Source organism: Cynoglossus semilaevis, chromosome 13, assembly GCF_000523025.1.
Source record: "Cynoglossus semilaevis isolate Cse_v1.0 chromosome 13, Cse_v1.0, whole genome shotgun sequence".
Lineage (NCBI taxonomy): Eukaryota > Metazoa > Chordata > Actinopteri > Pleuronectiformes > Cynoglossidae > Cynoglossus > Cynoglossus semilaevis.
Genome location: NC_024319.1, coordinates 9,347,167 through 9,370,177, shown reverse-complemented (window position 1 = coordinate 9,370,177; position 23,011 = coordinate 9,347,167). Strand labels below are relative to the sequence as shown.

The window sequence follows — 23,011 nt, the reverse complement described above, 5'->3', positions numbered from 1 at the left end:
GAACTTTGACATTTGGTTCTTTCTAAGACAAACCCCTTCAACAGTGTCTGCATGCTTACTTTGTCCATTACTCACGTTTTATTTACTGCGTTCCCCCTACTCCCTTCAATGATTGAAACTGAGGTTGATTTTGCAGCATTGTGTGTTTATGTGTTGACAGTTTAAAAAAAACTTAATATATGATCTTGCCTATAGCATTGCAGTATATTGCAATATATCGTATCGTTGCCCCTGTACCATGTACATATATCGTATCGCCAGATTCCTGCCAATGCCTGATATATGTTCCTCTCTGTAGCTTGATTGTTAATCCTTCTTTTGTAAGTCGCTGGATAAAACCATCTGCTAAATGCACAAATGTAAATACAGTATGATGTTAAACAGAAGAAATCCAGAAAAGGATACAGCTCAAAATAAGTGTTTGACATCAGGTAGCTGGGCAGCTGTGAGAGATTAACCAGCTGAACCAGGTCCAACACTGGAGCATAGTAATGAAAGACCTGCAGAAAAAGGACAAAGAGAAGATTCCATTAGGGTCTTAAATAGAACAAAATCCAGAAACAAACAAAAAAGACAACAGGATTACTCCTCATTAAAGTAAAGAAAGGTTAAGTTAGAAATTGTGAGGTCCGTCATTGTTTTCTAACACCCTTATTCTGGTAAAAGGACATCATAATATAAAACTAATTTGTCAGTAGGAAAGACTATTATGGGCCTAGAAAATTATAAATTATAATTTGTTGCCGACCCCTTTTTCCAATCAAATTCCCATATTATTAGGGTCAGTGATGATTGGTTAGGTCCCTAGTATGTTTCATGTTCAACATGGTAAAGTCTGACTGATGCAGAGGCCAAACAGATCATTAGCACTTAATTGACCTCATTACTTAGAACCATTTTAAAAGATCCTCTGAGATGGTGAAAATGAAAATTAGAATATGCTGTGTATGGGCGAACAAATGCAATTACTGTAAATGCAATAGAACATTGTGCAGTGTGTTTTCCTGACAGGGTTACAACCTATTTTCCCCATAAATGTATTCCTCATATTTATGGTAAATTAGAGGTTTGAAAACACAGTGGAGTTGAAGGAGTAACTGTTGCAACGTGCAAATGAACATGTTTGAAGACTTACAGACATGATGGTTACTTTAAGTTTAACTGTTACAAATTAAGAAAAATAAATAATTATTCAATAATACACCAGGACTTGGCACAGCCATAATTGCACAAATTTTATATTTATATTTTGATTGATTCATGATCATTTTAAAAGTCCACATAATTTTTTTCGCCACCGACTTAATTTTCTGTGCAGTTGCACATGCAAAAAAATACAATGACAAAATTAATGTTTGCTTCATGTGGTGCACATCTGCTTTTCACACTAATCCCATCTTGTCAACATGTCAACTGTAGTGTTTTAAGCGGTTCTGATGGTAGAACAAAAGTGTCATAAATTAGCAAAAATGTGTCAGTCAGCATTTATCCCTCTTTATGATAGAGAGACACAGTATGAAAAGATCATAATTGGACAAGAAACGTCAAAACTAGGATTACAACTAACCATCGTTTTAATAGTCAGCCAGTGACAGGATTATGATTTTTGTACAAAAGTTGATAATTGTGTAAAACACAATTAAGTCCTTCCCACAAACCATATATTTGTAGTTACTGTGAATTAATACACATTCACAACGTCTATTTCAGACAATAACACTCAAAACCATTAGTCAGACAGTCAGTGATTTGTTAATGAATCACTGTAGCCATTGCCAGTATAGACCACAGGAAACGCATTTTCTCACTAAAAAAAATCTAATAATAATAAATAATGCAAATGTATGAGAATGCAGGCTCAACAGAACAGATAGAATAGGGTCTGCTCGGTCTTCATCAGAGTGAAAAAAACACACATAATGATCCCAACCTTTGGACGTATGACACTGTTATTTGGTATTCTGCCTCAGGTGATTTGGACAAAGAAAACTGGCAGTTGATTCACTGTCAACACCAGGGACAAATTCAAATGAGTTTGTTGTTGTTTGTTCCACAGATGTAATTTATTGTTAATACTTCAGGGAAACATGCAACTAACCAGGATACTTAAAGAGACAGAAGGTCCTGGAAACACTATCACTAAAAACTGTTCTTACCACTGAACTTTTAATTGAAATATTGCACGCTCTTTTTATTCTTTTAAAGATTGCACGTAATTTAATGGGTGTCCAATATCAAAGTCACCATGAATTTAAAGGAAAGGTTTGTCCAATTAGCTGACATCGAAGAGTTTAATATTTATTGATTTTACATTTAAGGAAAACATTAACTTATTTATTTTTGTGTGTGTGTGTGTGTTGATGGATCATGGAACAGAGAGCATTTCAAATTCCTATTTAACTCAGTAACTGCCAGTATACTTTAACATCCATTAAAGATAAACATGATAACAAGAAGCTAGCACATTCAAATTTCACAAATGAACCTGAACTAAATTGCTGTGTGAAGAATAAAAAAAGAGAGAGAGAAAGAAGTGCAATGCGTTTAAATGTTGACACCAAATGAAGATAAGGACTGAACAATAAAGTAAGAAAAAAAATGTAAGACCAATGCATAGTTATATAATTAAATATAACATATAACATATTAAATATAACATATAATGGAATATACGCACTGTTTTCCAATTCTGTTTGATGGTTATAAGGTCAACAGAAGAACTGAGGTCAACACTAATTTGGCAGATAAAAATATTCAATACATCACCATGACAGTGCTTCTGTTACAGGTTCCTCACTGTGACTCGGGTTCAACCAGGAAGTGACCCTTTCAAACTCATTTTTTGCCTCCAGGAATCATTAGGAGACAGAATGTGTTTGGTTCTTTAAGACCGTTCCCTCTGAGGCAGATACGGCTTGAACTGGGGTTAAAGGGACAGTTTCACTATGAATGAAAATGTAGTCATTATCAACTCCTTCTGTCAATCAAACCCTCTCTGATGTGTGTAGTATGATGAATGGTCATTAGACTTATTGTTTTAGCATTTATCAAAAACATGTGAAAATGCAAGCTCAACACAACACTTAATGCTGACAGTCTGTCAAAAAAGGCAAAAGGAAAAAAATACACAATGGATTAACTCTTGGACTTTTGACACATATGTGTAACCGTTTGACATAAATGTATTCTGCCTGAGGTGTTTTGACACTGGAACGACACGCAGTGATGGAAAAACTAGCAGCTGAACCACATCAGGGACAAATACAGTGATTAAAATCAGCTCATTGTGGATCCTACAGATGGTTTTTACTGCAAGTCGAAGAAACATTCAACCGGGCTTTAAAGAAAGACTAAAAAATGAATAAGACTTAAAAATTATTTATTTATTTGGGAGTCAAATCATTTGATCCCTTAAAATGCAGAAAATTTAAGACAAATTTCCACGTTAACCAGATGCTCTACTGCATTGAATCAGATTCAGTTGCCAAGTAATTTAGCAGTCGTTTAATCACAGAGTGGTCAACTAACCATCCCAGCATTGCTTAATCACACCGTCATTAAACAAAAGAGGAGCTGAAGATACAGCAACAAATCAAACACATCACACATTACCTAGAGCAATGACTCCCAAGCACTGTACCGCAGCCCTTTAGTGTGCCGTGAGAGATCGTCTAATTTACCATGGGAAATTGTCCAATTTCCCCAAATTGGTCTGAAACCTATTATGTATTTACTGTAAATGTTTTTGTCTTAAAGGTAAAACAATTAAATACTCTTCCACAAGGTGGCAGCAGATGGATATAAAAAATAAAAAATAAGATATTAAGATCTTTGTGTGTGTTTTTTTAATGTCTGTGTTCAAAAGTAAACAGGCTATTGTTTTACACATCTAAATAAATTCAAACAAGATCATTACAATTTATTACACATACTTTTGTGATATTTTGGTGATGTGTCATGGGATTTTAATGTCAAGTGTGTGGCATGGCTCAAAAATGGTGGGAAACGCTGCATACGCTGCAACCTAAGACCTGTGTGTGTGTATGTAACTATGATCCAGATAATAAAGGCTTAGATTAAGGTTGAAATTAACTAAATATTTTAAGACTGTCAACTATGATGCATTTAGGGAATGCTTATTTGAATTTTCTACAAATAAGCCCTACAAAAATGTTACACACTAGACATTTAGGCAACACAAGCATCTTCCAACTGGACCATAAATGACGTGGGTAGAAGGAAAACCTGGCAACGAGTGTCAAAACAAAAACATCTCCGCTCCAGACCAGGGCAGACTTAAGCCCCTTGTGAAGCTAAATGATTGTAGTGCAACAAAGAGTGATATCGATGTAAACAACAGTTATACAGACAATCACACCCCTGATAACATTTTACTTTAATTTGATATATTCCCACAAGTTAACAACATGCCTAAATGTGTAGGAATTCAACCAACCAACAACAGGAACATTTACGGAGAGTAAATAAAAATGTGAGAAAAAGACTCACTTCAGACTGTAGTTTGTGGTCTGTCGAGGTGAAGGCAGGTGGTAGGAGACCGGAGCCTGGGGTGTGACGCACCGGGGAACGCAGAGAAAACCCATCAAAACGCAGTTCAGATAAAAACTGCAGCGAACCAAAAGAATAGAGGAAAACACAAACATTAAAGAAAAAACTCTATTACTTACTCAGGTTAGTGTCATTAGTTACCAGTACCACAACACAGGACATCAGAAGCTGTAATTACACCACACAGTCATGTTTGTTCTTCCATGAATTATTCATACAATAATAATTTTTGTTCTTCCATGAATTATTCATACAAAACTCCTACCTTTTTTGTTATAACCACATGACACACGTGAACACTGACTTCAGTAATAGCCGCTCTTGTACATGTGTTAAACAGCCTTTAAGTGACGATGATTGCTCTCAAACAAGCTTTTATTCCTGTAAGATTGTCTTTTGTTTTCCACTTCACTACTGTGAAGCCATTACTAATGGACCCTGGTACTTAACAAAATCTGAACTCATCAAAGGTCACTACAGCAACGCACACATTGACCCTAAAACAATCTATGTTTAGAGCCTCATTGGAAGGAAGTTGGAACCTTTGTACAAACACTAATATAATAATTTTCCATGCAGTGGTCTTTCGATTTTGAATTTGTTGGGGTTTTTTTTTTGGTGTGTTTTTGACAATAATAAGTTCATTTAATATTTGTCCTTAATCACTCTCCCACCCCAAGCCTTATCAATGTCTTCGTCCTGTTCTTCTTCCAAGCTGTCAAACTTCTTGGACAAGAGAATAATGGCACCGTCCTGTGCGATTGAAGTCACTGTCTTGCCTCACGTTGCAGTTTTATTTTACTCATATAGCCTATGTACGATCCTGTGTAATTTTAAACAAATAATATCAAACACACAATCAAATAGGTATGCTACCTTCAAATACAACAAGCACAACCCCATGTTTCAATTCAAACTACATAAAAAGTCCAAAGTATGAGGCATGAGGGTTAGAATAAAACTGGTCATGATTAACAATCGACATAAAGAAAAAATGTAGCTGCCAAATCTTCATTAGAGCAAGCCAATATCTCTCTATAATCTCTATAAACTGTCAAAAAGGTTCATTAGAATCACTTTTGGCTTGTTCCTCCATCACCCCAGGCAGAGTTTTAAACTGCAGTCATTTAAAAAAAAGAAGTTTTTTTTTTTGGTGTGTTTTTGACAATAATAAGTTCATTTAATATTTGTCCTTAATCACTCTCCCACCCCAAGCCTTATCAATGTCTTCGTCCTGTTCTTCTTCCAAGCTGTCAAACTTCTTGGACAAGAGAATAATGGCACCGTCCTGTGCGATTGAAGTCACTGTCTTGCCTCACGTTGCAGTTTTATTTTACTCATATAGCCTATGTACGATCCTGTGTAATTTTAAACAAATAATATCAAACACACAATCAAATAGGTATGCTACCTTCAAATACAACAAGCACAACCCCATGTTTCAATTCAAACTACATAAAAAGTCCAAAGTATGAGGCATGAGGGTTAGAATAAAACTGGTCATGATTAACAATCGACATAAAGAAAAAATGTAGCTGCCAAATCTTCATTAGAGCAAGCCAATATCTCTCTATAATCTCTATAAACTGTCAAAAAGGTTCATTAGAATCACTTTTGGCTTGTTCCTCCATCACCCCAGGCAGAGTTTTAAACTGCAGTCATTTAAAAAAAAGAAGAAAAAAAAAGCTCATAAATGTCTTCAAAGATTAAAAAAATCCACTTGAAAACTCAAAAAAGACATCAACGGTGTGAGGCATGAAAGGGAACTTCACAGTAAACAGATTATCCCCACAGGACCAGATTGTAGAAGAATGGAACTAAATTGGCCAATTCTCTTCAGAGACAGAAAAAGACCAGAGAAGCAGAGTTCTACTGTAATGAAAAAGAAGTGTGAGTGGATGTAATCTCCAGTGTTGCAGGAAAACTCTGCGAACTCACATCAGTCTGTTCGATTTAGGACCATTAGGCAGCTCTATTGGGAAAAATACCTGGCAAAAAAATTCTGGACCCTCATTTATGACTGTTAGACCCCCCTGAAACTCCACAATTTTGCAAGATAATGGATACTTATCTGCTGACACAACACATTCTCTAGTATAATTTCAGAACCTGGCTGCAGGAGTTTTGTTTTTCTTTGCCACGAGAGAATCCATGAAGACTCCTGGTTATCTTCCATGATAAACAGGGTTGTGGTCGGGGCAATTACATTCCTCAGGAAACATTTTAGTTAATCACCAAAAACACCCTAAAACATGACCATACCAAGAGAAGAGACACTACCAGCAATTATTTTTACAATCTATAGAAAACCCACAGAAGAAAGTATAAACTTTAACCTTAAAACCCAGACAGTGACCAGAGACCGTCTCCAGCATTTGTCCTTCTCAGCCTGGACCTTTAATTAATTGTAGTCAACTCCTGGGAAAGCCAGGTTTCAGGAGTCAGTATATTCTGTCAGGGCAATGCCAGCAAGGCAGAGTAATTTCCCATGAACGGACACTGACCAAGAATAAAGCCTCTGGGTTCCCATAGCAACAAAGAAAGCCCTGCAGTGACTGCAAAAAAAACTTAAAAAATAAATTAACATTTATCCCAAAGTATATTGTAGGGACGGAGGGACTTATACAGTGATATAGATTGTGATACACGAGGCCCTTGGAACAGGCTCTTAAGAGTTTAAACCAGAATTAGGACGACTGCAGACATTTTGTGTAAAAATACCTTTTTTTCCCGACTATATCCCAATACTCCTACTTTAGCTAACAGTGAAAACTCATTATGATACAAATGTGTGTGGTTATTGTGTAGAATATGGCTTTTGTTGTAACTGTGTCGCAGGATTCAGGAAGAACAAAGATGACTTCAAACATTGCACTCCAAAGGTCAATGTGTTTCTTGTATTTTTGGAAAAAGTTTTGACCAAACTGTCAGTGATTCCTAAACTCTTTTAAAATACAGGAATATTTTCAACCCCTTCGTGTTAACAGCTATTGCTGAAAAATATTTAAAACAATTCCCTTATTTTATTTTTTTTGTTCTCAGTGAACAAAGAAAATAAAATAAAAAATAACTGCAACCCCCCTATGGAACACAGAGGAATATATTTGAATTGTAATTCATTTGCCTTGAAAGCAGCAGGTTATTATAAGCAAAACAATGTGAATCATATTCTTTCTAAGGCTGAAAAGCCAACCTGAACTCCCAGTCACAGAGCAGGTGGTTACTTAATGTTATTCTAGGCAGTATTAAAATGGACTTCAAAAGTCTTGGATTTAATATGAAGAAACCTGGATGTACACCGACATAAGATCATCTGATAAAAATGCCATGGAAATGTTCCAAAATACCCATCGCCCCTAAGCTCTGTTTTAAAAAAATAAAACAAAAACAACAAAAACAACATAATTCTACATTCTGGAATGCATCCAAAAACTTGACATTCAATCACTTAGTCCACATTTGTAGGTAAACTGGGATGTGAACCACACTCTTTAGCAGCATGAATGCAAATGTGTCCTCCTCCACACATTATGACATCACTCATATCCTTTCCCTCCCTTAAAACACAGAGTGAAGTGAAAACATTTAATTTTTTCCTCCACTGAGTTATTATTAGTCAGTTCTCTGACATGAAAATATTAATTTCCTTTGTTTCACTTTTTCAAATAATTAAAAATGTCTTCTTTGCAGAGATGTGAGCAGCACACCAATGCACTTGTTGTGTTCAGACACGTGCACAAAACAACCATCTATTACAGCTGAGCTGACAAAAATTTTTGCATTTAGGGTTCGCAAAAAAAAAAAAACACTTCAAAAAGATAGTTATTTACTCATTTCCATAAGAAGTGAGGAGGTGAGACGTGCTTAGAAGAGTTAACTGGAGACATGCAAAACAATGCCAAGGGTACGCTGACATATTCAGAGCTGTCTGGGTCACAAACAGAGAAGTTCACTTCCTCCTTCTCCTTCTAAAAACAGAACAGACACAGATTTGCATAAAGATACACTTGGCAGGCTGACATGACGACAGGCCATGGTCAGGGCCACAGTGAAAACGAGAATGTGGATCTAATCTCTTTTGTTAGAATTAATACCAGTTTTTCCACTAGGACTTGGAGATGGCTGAAGAGTCCAGCTGTTAAACATTATCAGGTTTTTAACTTACACCCGCTGATAATCTCAGGCGTGTTTTATTAATAAACCAAGCGCCACCTAGCGGATTGAGAGACTCTGGAATATTGATCGAGTCTGCTGTAATTCTGAAGCAGTGGCAGGAATAATTAATGTTGTTGCTGTGTTGTTTACATAGCTGAAGGTGAACTGAACAGGCATCCTGTCTTTAACATCCTAACACGAAAAGACATGAGTAAGTTAGTGCTGCACTAACTTTGCTGCAACATAAGGTATGTCTGTTGCCATGGTTACTATGATTACAGAGTATTAGTGACCCTCAGTATACACAGTATACAAAAATGCATCGACCTGAAAAACAACCACTCCCCGTTTCACTAACTTTGACTCAACAGATTGAAACTTTTTTCCCAAATACACAAATTAGAATTCCAGTAGTTCCAACATCCATCCACTTATCGTTGCTCTAATACCAGTCACTACACATGTTGTCATTTACCCAGGTGCCCAGCAATATCCACCTCAGCCTCCTACAGTACTGTGTATGTGTGTCAACAATAATATCTTATTTGACCTTTTCATTTATATTTTCATAATGCTGTTTCTAAATAAAAATGATCCGACTTGACTAATTCACAAAGTTTTTCTCTTCCTTTGTCAACTTTTACATTACAACTTTGGCATAAGTTTTATTGTCAAGTTTTAAAAGTTTCTGATATATTTTTCCCTCCTGTTTAGGAGTAAAATAATGTCAAAGACATGTGTACGCAGACTTTCATTACCTTCTTCTCTCTGATCACCAGGCTGCCTCGCCACAGTTCATTATGGTCAACGCAGTCGACCAGGTCAGAGGTCATCACCACAGCAGCATTGAGGTAAGAGGCCATTTTCTGCCACCTGAAAAGGTCAAATAATCAATTTAAGTCACAGAAACATTATAGTCACTAAAACATTCAGTTGTAACTTCTGTGAAGTTAACACAGTTGATGTAATCATTATTTTATTAATTATGTAAGATAATGTGTGTACATATTCACTCATCTAGCTCCCTCTAGTGGTGAAAAGGTATATAAATATCTCCGAATTTGCCATACGTTCACTGAACTAAAAGTGGCATAGACAATAGAGCAGCGTGTGGTTTGCTCTCTTAGTGAGTTATTATTTGGATAAGTTCTGCAAGGCAGGTTGGTTTTACACCCAGATTGACACAACTAAAGAGGATTAAGAAGAAAAGTATGTGTTTTGTCCGTCCACTTACGCGGCTGTGTGCTGTGTGATGAGGCTGATCTTAGCAGTGTGCCAACATGACATGTGTTTCAGGGCTCCCAGCAGAGGCAGGAGCTCTTTGACAGGAGGAGGTTGTTCTGCTGAAGCCAACACCAGCACATCCAACAGGGCCTTGCCTGATACACGTGTAAAAAACATTACTCAACATTAATGTATACAGAAAAGGGTCTTTAAAAAGCTACAAAGTAAGCACTTTAGTACAAGATACATACAATATGTAGACTTGAGAAAGAAATATGTTGGGGGAGCGGGGTGGTGGTCTCTGGGGTAATTTATTATGAATATACTAAACTAAAGTTCAATGTAACAGAAAGATACTGCACCTAAATTTTCCAAAATCGGATTTTTAGACCACAGACTGTATCTTGGTTGCTAAGTGAGGGAGTTCAGCTACAGTAAAATGGTTCAAGGCTCTCTACTCTAGATATTAGGTATGCGAGGATAGAATATGAAAAAAAAAAAATCAATACCAGCCAAGAACTTGCATATTTTTACTCTGTAAAACCCTTGAGTGCATGTGTAAAAACATGAAAATAAACATAGACATAGACATGCAAGTTCTTGAAAAATACATCTACAAATGTGAATCGCTACAGGCAATCCACATTGCCTGTGGATGTCAATGTCAGTTTACTACAGACATTGTTTACTGATTTTATGGGCACAAATTTTATATTTTTTAGATTTTATGATGTAGAAAAACGTCGTTTCAATCTTTCACAACAAACCCGAAGCTGGAGGAAGAGTGTTTTTTTCTTCTGACAGATCAAACATTTGCGTTAAACAACATTTCGTCATGACTTTATCAGCGCTGTGCAGCTTTGGGAGAGCTACAGCTGCATTCAGAAAAGAGTTTACACATAGTACATATCATATGTAATATTGTTATTCAATATAACAAGTAATCACTGTGTCAGTGTGAGTGTGTGTCGGTGTGTGTGCATGCACCTGTCAGTGCAAAATCTGTGTTTGTGAGCCATGTTTGCATCTTTTTCAAGACTTTCAATTTGCATCGGTCTGTTTGAAGTTTCTTTCTTGCTTGTGCATCTCTTTAAAGTATTTGTGTGTGTGTGACAGGGTGAAGTCATGGGTTTTTGTGTAAAAAGCCAATTCAAACTGTGTATGTCAGACCAACCAAGACATTTCATAGCTAAAACTGAACACACATTTATCCCGACAATAATACATTATTAAAAATCCTGAATCTGTGACCATCAATGATGTGCTGGTCAGATGGCTGGGCTTGTGATCAAAGAAGATTTGTGAATAAGACTGACAACCCTGCTGTGTGTGTAATAACCAGGGTGGATTTTCCTGTTTGTTGATAGTGAAATAATGAAAACCACACGTCTTCTCTTTTTCCCCAGCTACAGTACATGTGTCGGCTGCACAGACGACAAACAACAAAATCAATAACAAGCGATTTTTTAAATGTATGTTTGTATGAACAGGCTTTAACGCCACAGGTGATCATAACTTGAAAACCAGCGGTGACAAAACAAAACATTGACTGACAATTGTGACTGGAGCCTCTGTTACACTCTCTTATTTTCTGACAGTTGTCAGTTGAAAAAGTGTGGATTTCAAAATGTGCGGCAAACGTCCTTTGGGGGGCGCAAGAACACTTTAGAGCAGTAACTAAATACATTCAAATAATACTTTGAGATACTCTGCATCTGTGTGAGAATGTCCTTGTATGTGGGGGAGGGGAGGTGGATTTGGGGGTAAGCCCACTGGAGTGCAGTTAATGTCTTGCATTTGAAATCTCCTAGTGTATGTAAAACACAGTGAGCATTAACATAGCTTCTTGTGCACAACAGGAAGGAAATAGCTTTCCTTTGTTCAGTCTCCTGTAAGCACAATTAAAGCATGCTGACTGAGCTGAATTTCTTTAAAATGTATTGCACTCTTTGAGCTAATAGAAAATAACTATTGTTAGTTGACTCTGATTTCATCTTAAGCTTTTGAACAACTGTGCATAAAAAATAAACAAACACAAATAAAGATGTTACAGTTATAATGAATCAACAAACTGTACCTGGTGGTGGTAGTTTGTCTGACAGCAGGTGCAATCCTTCTGCAGCCTCCTCGAACAGCCTGTTGAACAAAGTCAATAATCAGGTAAAGAATGGAAGTCAAAATGGCCAAAATGTAACAACTTCACAGCAAACAAAAACATGTATACAGCAATTCATCACTCACTCTGCCTGACCAGAACCCTCCTGGTTACTCAGACAACTGAGACATGAGTCCAGGGCTGAAAGTTTCTCCTCCCCACTGTCACTTCTTTGATCACCAGTCCCAAGCTCTTCCCAGTCCACGCTGCAAAACTGCAAACCAATATTTATGCATTGAAGGCTGTATTAGCTTATGTAACACATGTTTATGTTATATCATAATACATTTTTCATATTAACATCACAATTTACACACTTTGCACTACTGTAAAACCATGACATTAAAAAGGAAACAGATCCACACTGATATGATGATTTTTTTTTTGTTTTAATAAAGCAATTTAGAAATTGGAGGCATGTCATAGAAAAAAAAAGTCAGAGTCTTGGTGAGTCTCAGTTTTGCATTCACTCACCTGTGTTGTTCCAACACAAGCCTGAACAGCAAAGTAACACTTCTGGACTGATGGGCTTCCAGTCAGAGAGCAAGCTTTTCAAAGGGCAAAGAACAACCTTTAAGAAAATCAGCATTTTCTGAGGAAAATCTACAACACTAACCTTTACAATATTATTATCATATTTACACTACACATAATTACTGTATAGGTGGTACCTATGTACTGTATATCACTAACACAGAATACCTCTTTCGTTGTCACTCAAAACCATGGAGAGTATTTGCCCTGTTTTGTGTTTTTTTCTCAGTCAACATATTTATCTATGCAGTACACTGTACCTGGAAATACAGAGATTCGTCTCGTTGATTCTTGAGTGTATATTTCCACCAGTCTGTTATAGATGTGTTTTACTGGCTCCAGACCTATGACATAAGACGTTGACTTCATCATAACAAAGCAAACGCATAGACAAGTTCTACGTTAAACAGTTCGGTGACTTTTTAGAAACAGAATAAGTCAAAAGAGCGTAAGTTCATACTGCATTCTATTCCTCTTTCGATTCAAACGTAACTAAGAAATACGGTCGTTTAAAGCGTTAGCTGCATGTTTTGAGCCACATTCTACCTAAACTATGATTAGCGACGTTAACGTTAAACAGTCAGAGGAATAAAACTCACATTTAAAGTCTTCTTCCGCTTCGTCCTCGGTTTGATAAAAAGATAAAACTAGCACGTAGCGATCCATCGCATGTGAACATCAATAAAATTATTGTTAATGTCGGTTTGGAATTTTAAAATCTACAAAATAAAACCAGCACTGTTTTCCCGCATTGTCAAATTTCCCACCAGTTCCTCTTCTATTTCTTCTTTTACTGTTCAGTTCACCAAGGCAGAGATAAAGAGAAGTACCACCACCTGCTGGTCACAGACAGAAACACAGGTGTGTTGTTTTGCTGCAAATGTTTGAATAATAATAATAATAATATAATAATAATAATAATAATAATAATGATAAATAAAGCTCTTCAATATGTATACCTTCAAAATATTTCAATAATGTAACACTGAACACTTTATTTGCAAAAAATACAACAATAACAACTTGTGGCACAATTCTTTAACTATCTATACCACAGTCAATTTTTCAAACATATGTATTTAAAACATTTGTGAATATACAGCATAGTGCAATCATAAACATTCAATATGAAAAACAAAATTATAAATATTACCTATGCCAAGATTATGCTCCAAATATAACAATGTTGACAAAAGGTCAGGTCAAACAGCAGTTTCTGCAAGTAAAAAACACAAAAACAATTCAAGCAATACTAGAGCTTTATGTGACTTATGTTTAACTGTATCAAAAAAGTAAACTTTAAACATGAAGGACATTATTTTGTACAACAATTCACATTTAAAATAATCATAAAACAATCATAAAACAGTATCCAATACAGTTTACATTGTTTCCAAGCCACAATTAAGAACTCTTGAATTGTATTGCTACATATTAAACCCTTAGCTTTTAATTGCAACAAAAATAAGGCTTAACAATAAGCTTGAATGATCAAAATAATTTCTGAAAGTGTTGTATAGTGATGAGTTCATCCATTTTATGTTATTAGTAGTTAGTCAGGTGTAGGTACACCTGACTAGCACGTTGTACAAATTTATAGACTATATAATCTGAGGATGAAACCATTTACAATCTAACTTTACTCATGAATACCACAGAATTTACCAGCTGTCACCAGAGTCATCAAAACCACTTAGCCACAGTGGACGAGCGGTTGTGTTAAACTGTCAGCCATGCTAATTTATTTCCACTGTGTGTTCCTCCACATAGACGATGTAGTGGTGAGTGTTTTCTCCCTGAGTGAGGACGGTCAGAGCTTCCAGTGCGTGAGTGTCCTCCATTACCATTACATGCTCGCCAGTGAGCTCCTCCTCTGCATTCACCACCATCAGCTGGTTTTCACAGCCCCCAAGATCCTCCTCTTCGCTCACCTGCAACTTTGACAAAGTAGAAACATTTTTGTTGAGCGCAGTGAGGGCTTTTGTAATTTCCAGAGTGTGGGTGTTGTGATGATATTTACCTGTTGAACCACTGCAACTGTTCCTGGAGCCAAGGCAGCCATAGAAGAGACTGCCTGCTGAGCCTCTGAGTGTAAGTCACTCATCTGTTTGACAGCATCTAAACACAAATAATAACAAAAAACATTTTTAAATGTGAGAGATATTAAAAGACATAACCAAAATGAATTAGAACAGATTTATGAACATATCATTGATTTGGAATTATTTCTAATGTTATGAATCATAATCACAAACTCAGGAATATTAAAACATGCAGATCTAGAAAAGATCTAGAGAATATTAAAACATGCAGATCTAGAAAATGTGAAAAAGCAGCTAACATTTTCAGGGGGGGGGGAAATCAACAACCTCAACATTTTCAGATAAAACTTAACTAAAAGAGAAGGTTATATTTTAATAAGAAAAATAATACGCTGAGTGGTTTAATCAATTTCAAATAATAATTCAGATTAGCCACATGAGTTTCTTCCTACAGTTTTGTCATCTCTTTGGTTTTCTAACTCAGCTTTGTTTTGTTCTGCTTAGTTGACTTCTGACAATATTCCTGACCGGAGCTCTTGACATGTTGACACACTTTGATGACTTTGTATATCCGTCTTGTGCTTTGTGAACATCAACCTTTCTTTTTCTTTAGCTTTTACTTTCTTCTTTGCTTTTGTCTTTGTGTTTCACATATGACAGCCCAGACCTTGAACTAAGTTCTGTAAGAAAGCACCAATCACAGTATCCGTAGAAAAAGTTTTTGATTTAAGAGTCACTGCATGTACTAGTAGGCACTACGTGACTTGGTGCCGGACTGATGATTACAACAAGCCTTAACGTGTGAGGATACACAGGAGCGATGTAATTAGGGATGTCCTTAATTAACTTTTTACCAATATCTGATGTGCTGATATTGTCCAAACCCCTTATTTTGGATTCCGATATCAACCAATACCAATATAGGCCTGGTAATATTTATTTATTTATCTGTACAAACCACTGTATGAGTTGCTGGCACCAGCATTCTGCGTACAATCCCCTGCTTATAAAATAGATTCATTAAATGAGCTGCAATGCTGCCATCTAGTGACTTTCACTTTAATATACAGCTATTTATCCCCTAAATTATTTTTAGGGCACACATCATTTGGCGAACCCCCAGCATTTCGTTATCGGGTTTTCATTATCGGAGGAAAAACTCGATTGTCAGTGGAGAAAATAATGTTCATGATCTCAGCAGTGCTTGGAGAAGTCACTTTTCTGAGTCATTGTTGTTGTCCTTACCGTTGTCATCAAGTGCTGCCACAGGTGCTTCTGTCAGCTGCTCTTCATCCTCCACAGTCACATACTGGGCCTCTATCACCTCCCCTCCCTGGGTTTTCATACAGAGTGATTTATATTACATTAGACTCGCCAGACTGGCTTAGGAAAGTGATAAAAACTAACACATAAAAGTATTTCTTATATTTTGGCATCAACTTTAACATAACATTATTTTTAACAATATGTCAAAACTTAAACCTCACGTTTTCCCCCCAAGGGCTAATTTGTGTGTTTACCTCCCAAGTTCCCTCCACTACTTTGAGCCTGTGTTTACTCTTCAAATGTCGATTCAGTTCCCAAGTGGTGCCGTAAACAAATTCACATTCAGGACATTTCTTTCCTCCTAATCACAAACACACACATATACAAATAAACAAGCTGAAAACATCATGGAACGATGGAGACATAAAATGTGATGAACAAGAGATTTAACGCAGATCAGACCTTGTTCTTTTAGATCTTCGAGGTTTGGCATTTGAGGTCCAGCGTTTTCATATTTCTGATCTGGGTGTTTTAGGTGGTAGTGTCTCTTCAGAGGACCAGCCAGATTACAGGAGTAGTGACAGTGAGCACAGCGAAAAGGCTGAAGAAAGAACAAGATACAGTACACATTTAATTTACCAGACTAACATTTTAACATTCATAACATCTGTTCCCAGAAAAAAATGATATGGTGACTTTTTTGTCTTAATCAGCTCAGCGTTATTGTAGTAAGTGTTTAGTAAATTGTCACCGGTCTCTGACACCCACAAAATGCAATCTTGTTTTTGAAATCCATGTTTTGGCTTATGATTTTCTGACCTTGAATGCAGCGTGTTGCTCCATGTGTCTGACCAAGTAAGGCTTAGAGAAAGAAGTAAAGTCACACTCTGAACACTGGAACCTTTTCCCTGGAGAAAACAAATTCAAATATCACTTTTGTTTTTTTAAAGATGAAAAAGAGAGAGAGAGAAAAATGTAAACAAACCTTCTTCAGTGTGATTCTGTCTGTGGCTTTTCAGCGTGACTTTAGATTTGAACTTTTTACCACACAGGTCACAGAGATGACGTTTCTCTGTGTTATGTCGGTTCATATGGGTTTTCAGGTTACTCCTGCTGCGGCCCGCGTAGTTACACACTCCACACATGTAGGGTTTCAGACCTGTGCAGTGAAACAAGTATAAAAATATCCATTTATTTATTAGTGTTTGCTCATGTATTTATCATCATTAAATATGGCAGTGTCATTCACCTTGGTGAGCCCAGATGTGCTGCTGAAAGTCTCTGCTGTTCTTCAGGAAGAAGGAGTCACAGTAAGGGCACTTCTCTGCTCTCTGCACTGGCAGTGAATCTAGCAACAAACACACATTCACATTCACATTACGATCTGATAGAAATTAGTCATCATTATCAAAGGCATTAAAAACTAAATGTGAAAGATAACGTTTGATAGATCTTTTTTCTGATCAATTGTAAAAAGCATCAATAAAGAAGAAGTGAAAGGGAGAGAACGGAAGGGGGGAGGGGTGGACAAAATAACAGAGAACAGCAGAGAGGAGAGAAGGAGGGGAGAGGAGAGAGGGAACAATATAGGAGAGTGTTCTTTACCAGGATGTGAAGTTTTGATGTGATGTTTAAGTCTATGCTCTGAGTAACTGCGCTGGCAGACAGGACATGTCACACTCTTCCCCTACGACACAGAAACAGACATTTTTCATTACAATACCATTTGAATACTTCGTACTGATGCTGCTGTGAATACTAATTACTTCCTCAGACTGGTCACCTGTTCCTGGTGTGTCCTCTGATGAGCCTGCAGCTTGTATTTGTCAGGTGTGGTGTATTTACACTCAGGATTGGAACAGCACAGCATCATTCCACTGTGCTTCTGGATCTGATGCCTCTTCAAGGAGCTTTTGGTGATGGATGAGTAGTTACACTTTGTACAGTAATGCAGGTGCTCCTTGGTGTGCGTGCGGATGTGGACATTGTAGTGGACTTTGTACCAGAACAGTTTTCCTGGGCAGCACAAAAATAAAACAGGAAAACCAATAAAGAAGCACTGAAAATGCAATAACAGTTAAAAACCAGTCAACTCAACAGGAAAAGTCCATCATACCACAGTACTGGCATTCCAGGTCTCCGTAGAATGTCCTCAGCCGCTGCAATGTCTCCATATTTAGGCGAGTCTTTCGAAGGGATGAAAACACCTGCTCAAAGGCACTCTGATGAAAAACCTCTGAGTCCTATAGTTAGAAATGAAAAATAAAAAGAACAGTTCCATAATTATTAATCACAATTTGTTTTAGAATTGTAGGTGCAATTCTTTGGTAATCAGCTAAATATCCAGTCAGACTGGTAACTGCAGAGAAAGAAATCTATTAAGAGGCAATTTATTTATTTTATTTTATCCACTTCACCTGGTCTGTTGTTTGTTTTTCTGCCTCTGAACTTGCTGCTGCTTCTGCTGTTGTTGTTGGAAGGTTTTCACCATTAACATGTAACTTTGTGCTGCCTGTTGTTGTTGCTGTTTGTTGTTTTGTCGGAGTCCCTTCCTCCATCGTCTCTTCTTCCACTTCTTTGGCTGTCCCTTTGTTTGTGTCCCTCACATTTTCTGTACTTTCACTCTGAGATTCAACTTCTCTCTGTGGCGTGCCCTTTGACTTCTCTTCTTGGCCACCGTTTACACCTTCCATTTGTATCGGCCGCTCATCTTCATCCTTCTTCTCCTTCCTGAGCTCACCCTGTACCTCACCCTTGTCTTCTCCCCTCTTATCCCTGTCCTCATCCCCCCACATGTCCCCTCCAGGTTGTATCAGATAGTAGCTTTTATTAATAGAGTGGCTGAACCCCTGCTCCTGGTCCAGTTCAGTGTGGGACTCCTGCAGGTGACTCTTCAGTCTCTGAGAGCTGACGAACTTCCTGTCACACTCGCTGCACACGTACAAGAAGAGATGTTTCCTGACGTGAGCGACGAGGGCTTCCATCTTGGTGGCAGCGTGGTCACAGAGCGAGCATACGAATGGTCGCTGTGGTCCATGGACCAACATGTGGCGCTCACGCTCCATCTGGTTCTTAAAGTGACGGTTACATGTGGGACAGTGGAAGAGGAGCTGCCTGAGGCCCTGACGAGTCTTTAACCTGAAAAACATTACATTACAGACTGTTTGTATGTTGTATTGTTTGAATGTAATTAATGATTAGGTGCTAGAGGTTGTACCTTATCTGCTGGTAGCTCTGATAGACAGCAGGGTCTTTGAGGTCATGTTTCTTCTCCACATGTTTCAGCAAATTTTTCACATCTGAGTACTTTTTGTCACAGAATGTACAATGCTGCTTCACCTTCATGTGGACTCTCTCTATGTGGACCTGCACAACCAGACATACAGTATTACATCACATATTCAACAAAACCAGTTGATGTGAACTAAATCTAAGTCTCCTTGGATGTCAACTATAATTAAATGAATTTAAATGCTTACATCTAAGATCAAAACTCTGGAAAGTTGCTTTTGTTAGAATAATTACTGCTTCTACTGAATAAATAATCATACCTTCAGGTGTCCTGGACTGAGACAGGAGAAAGGACAGTGTGGACAGCTGAACTTCTCTCCTGTGTGCTTCCTCAGGTGAACATTCAGGTTTGCTTTAGGGTTAAATTAAGTCAAGATATTAAGATTATTTGGGGGACTTTTTTGGTATTGTAATACTTGTGGAATTGGACCTGACTTCACCTTTGATTGTTGATGCATAGTCACAGTGAGGACACTGGAATGGTTTCTCCTGAGTGTGCACTCTGAGGTGAGCAACCAGCGTATGTCTGAACTTGAAGATCTTATTGCAGAACTCACAGGTAAAAATCTTCAGCTTACTCTGGTGCAAACTAGGAAGCAGATAGAGATTGTTTTATTCCTTTACTGCGATGTTTGTGGCTACCGTAAATCTCTAAAGAGAGATGAAGCTTTAAAGGTGTATCCCTTGATCCCTAAACAACTGCAACTACAGTACTTTCATTAGATAGTTAAATTTAAAAAATAACAATATTCTCATTACCTGGCAGAATCTTGTTTAATAGAAAATTCCTGGAAACCTCTGCTGACTGCTGTTTTTGTGTAAGTTAAACTAAAAACACAAAACAACAAAAGAGAAAAACAAATTACAGATTTACTTAATATATTGATGCAAGCTGTAATTTTTTAAACAAAGATAATTTTAATTAAATTTACTAATAATTATCTGTGTAGGTGAGAAAAAGAGTTTCTACTACAACTTAACACTGTACATTAACTAGTACATTACCTTTGCTCCTCATTTGGATCAGGGTTTTCTTCCAAGTTTTCAGGTTCTTTTGAGCGACTTTTGAAAACTACAGACTGACCACAAACATCAACAGAATAATTTGGTTCATCATAAAATAAAATCAATATATAAAATACACATTTACAGATTTCGCAGCCATTTCCCCTGGTATCATCCTGTTCGTACCTGTGCCTGATGTTTGTTGGCTTTAGACACAGTCTCTGCTGAATCATCCTCTACTGGAACAATTTTGTAGATACCTGTTGAAATTAAAGTAACAAAGTCTCAGTAACTACAAGTAGAAAAAAGGTCAAATTATGAAACAAGGTATAAAACTGACCTGGGAGAGATTCATTCTCTGCCAGGACAAAACCAAAGACAGAGTTTTTGTTTTCTGTCACTGGGCCTCTTTCTTTTAACATTTGTGTTCGATCTGAAGAGAAAAAGACAAGGACCAGCTGAATTTTAAAAAAGGCCAGAAGATGCAAACACACAGTACTTATATCTACTTCTTCTTATAGCCTCATAGTTAATTATTTTGCTGTATTGTTTCCAGACAGACAAACATGTGTAGAAAAGCCGTAATTAAATACTTTTAACATACCATTTTGTTTCACAGGTCCTGGACTCTCAGTGATCTGATTATTCTTGCTCAGATCAATTTTATCATGGTCTGGATTGCCATGATTCCCCTTTCCTGCGTTGAAAACAGTTCAGACTCAAACTATCTTTAAACCTTACACGAATGACACAGAACCTTAATGAATTTGTTTTAAGGTTCCTTCTGTGGTATTTTAATTCTTACCTTTAACCTCCTCATACTCTTCCACCTGCTCATCCTTGTAGCAGATGTGTTTGAGGATTTGTCGCCTGTTGCTGAATGTGCGATGACAGTTTCGACAGTTAAGTCCCAAAATCTCATCATTGTTTTCACCTGGTGAAAATGGAAATGAATAAAATTTGGTTTAGCTCATTCAAGGTCTAGAGTGTTTTAGTCAGTAATACCACAGTAAGACAAGCTCAGCCACAATGTCTGAACAAACCATATATCATTAAATAAAATTTCACATGACGAAGATCTAATTTATAAAAATGGAAGGTAGTAATATTAAGGTAGAACCAGCTACACAGTTGATTGCTAAATGAAAAACAATAATTTACAGATGATTAAATTTATTGTTTTACCTGCAATTACATTCTTTTGATTTATCTCCTTCTCACTCCCCTTTTCTATGTCTTGAAGATCCTCTTCTGGTGCCTGGGGGGAATCTGTCTTGGATTTTTTCGTTGACCCCTTCGGGCGTCCTCGCTTTCGCTTTACTTGGCTCTCTGCAGGTCAGTATAAACACAGAAAATCTTTGTATTTTATTTATATCATGGATAAGTATACATTTTTATTATTTGTAGTTTTTTCATTCAAAAACAACACATTTATATAGTATTTTATTTCTTTAAGCTTTCCACGTTAAAAAATAAGATTTAGTGAAGCCACAGTGATTCTGACCTTCTGGTGTCTCTACAGGTGCAGCAACAAGGGGTTGTAACACAGTGATTATGTCATCTGGGTGCGCTTCAGGGTGAAGCTGACTACAGTGAGCCAACAGTGGAGAACGACTGGGAGAGAAGAGGTTGCACAGCTGGCACATAAACACAGGACCAGCTAAAAACAGAGAAACCATAATGCTTTAAGATAATTGTTTTGATAAACAAAACCAATCACCAGAATACCCAGCATACATGTGGGCCTGAATAACTCGTGTATTTTTAAACCACCTGATGTATTAGAAATTCAGCTAATCTAGAATGCACTCAATTAATAGAAAAAAATGCATTTAAAAAAATAAATATATGTAATGTTTTATCGTGATAACTTCATAGTAGATCATTGATAAAGGTCTAAAACGTTTTAGTGTTTGTGAAAATACTAAAACAAAACATAAACAAAAAAATAATTAATGTGCTCAAATTCCCAGCTTCACTGGACAGAATGGAGAACCGATATAACAAATATTTCTTCCATGCTGAAGCTTATTTATCGTTAAATGTGTATATATGTGTGTTTACTTTACAATTCATGCATAAGCATGAATATAAAAAACAAATTAATTAATAATGCATAAGCATGAATATAAAAAACAAATATATTAATTTTACATTATATAAACAAAGTATACTATTTGGCCTTAGGACCTTAAAAAATAAGTTACGGAGTAAATCTATACAGAGTTAAGGGCAGACGTCACTTGGGCATGTTCTAGACCTTTGCTACATTTACGTAGTATAAACATACAACACAACTCTGTGGTTAAACTACTCGCAGCAAAGTTAACGGCGTATGTTTATTTTGTGGGTCAAGTAAAAATGAAAACCTGAGAAAACATTCGAGCTCAAGCTAAACTCTTACCTGCTCTGCAGTCATCCATTTTCAATCATCTCAATGTTGAAATAAAATGTGCATCAAAAAAATAACAAAACCTGTATGATAGTATAAATATTTTCCTAAAGGATTTTAAAGATATTTTATATATCTTTACGTTAAAATGACTGTCGAATCTGCGACACGAGTACTGTCTTCCAGTGACGCCATACCGGAACCAGTTCTCAAGCAGTAGTAGTAAAGAAGCAGACAGCGCCCTCCCTCCGGCGGGATGACTACAACGCAGACGCGCTTGTTAACTGCATTCGGTTTGTCATGGTTTTATTCGAAGTAAGTTCGGAAAGTCTGATATTATGTATTGTATATGGATATTGTCTATGTAGTTATGCATTG

General features: G+C 36.9%; 2 protein-coding genes across 9 annotated transcripts in view; both read right to left on the bottom strand.

The window, feature by feature from the left end:
* mtbp (MDM2 binding protein) overlaps positions 1-13,378 on the bottom strand; it is an 82,702-nt gene extending 69,324 nt beyond the window's left edge. For all 4 annotated transcript variants that reach the window (XR_001760972.2, XR_001760973.2, XM_025061354.1 and 1 more), the window contains exons 1-9: positions 13,237-13,378; positions 12,898-12,981; positions 12,578-12,651; positions 12,190-12,317; positions 12,026-12,084; positions 9,959-10,103; positions 9,483-9,597; positions 4,510-4,626; positions 406-500 (exon numbers count right to left, since the gene is read on the bottom strand). Coding sequence is in view for 2 of the 4 variants with exons in the window: in XM_025061354.1 (XP_024917122.1) it covers positions 406-500; positions 4,510-4,626; positions 9,483-9,597; positions 9,959-10,103; positions 12,026-12,084; positions 12,190-12,317; positions 12,578-12,651; positions 12,898-12,981; positions 13,237-13,303 (884 nt within the window). In the remaining 2 variants the exon portion in view is untranslated. The remainder of the gene's footprint in view (positions 1-405; positions 501-4,509; positions 4,627-9,482; positions 9,598-9,958; positions 10,104-12,025; positions 12,085-12,189; positions 12,318-12,577; positions 12,652-12,897; positions 12,982-13,236) is intronic.
* On the bottom strand, positions 13,334-22,858 carry zfat (zinc finger and AT hook domain containing). Of its 5 annotated transcripts, none has more exons than XM_025061352.1 (26): positions 22,646-22,858; positions 21,746-21,901; positions 21,427-21,570; positions 21,047-21,175; positions 20,846-20,938; positions 20,582-20,674; positions 20,428-20,501; positions 20,242-20,315; positions 19,996-20,064; positions 19,677-19,825; positions 19,497-19,588; positions 19,163-19,311; positions 18,363-19,083; positions 18,062-18,188; positions 17,729-17,961; positions 17,551-17,632; positions 17,195-17,293; positions 16,931-17,104; positions 16,765-16,853; positions 16,408-16,546; positions 16,200-16,306; positions 15,925-16,012; positions 14,658-14,755; positions 14,482-14,574; positions 13,791-13,853; positions 13,334-13,473 (listed from the first exon to the last, which is right to left on the bottom strand). In XM_025061352.1, the coding sequence occupies exons 1-25, from the start codon at positions 22,662-22,664 to the stop codon at positions 13,791-13,793; spliced, it is 3,354 nt and encodes a 1,117-aa protein (XP_024917120.1). In that variant the 5' UTR covers positions 22,665-22,858; the 3' UTR covers positions 13,334-13,473. The 5 variants fall into 5 exon arrangements, with proteins under 5 accessions (XP_024917120.1, XP_024917119.1, XP_024917121.1 ...); XM_025061351.1 differs by having other exon boundaries at positions 13,336-13,476; XM_025061353.1 differs by having other exon boundaries at positions 13,336-13,476; positions 14,482-14,568.
* Positions 22,859-23,011: the final 153 nt, after the last annotated feature.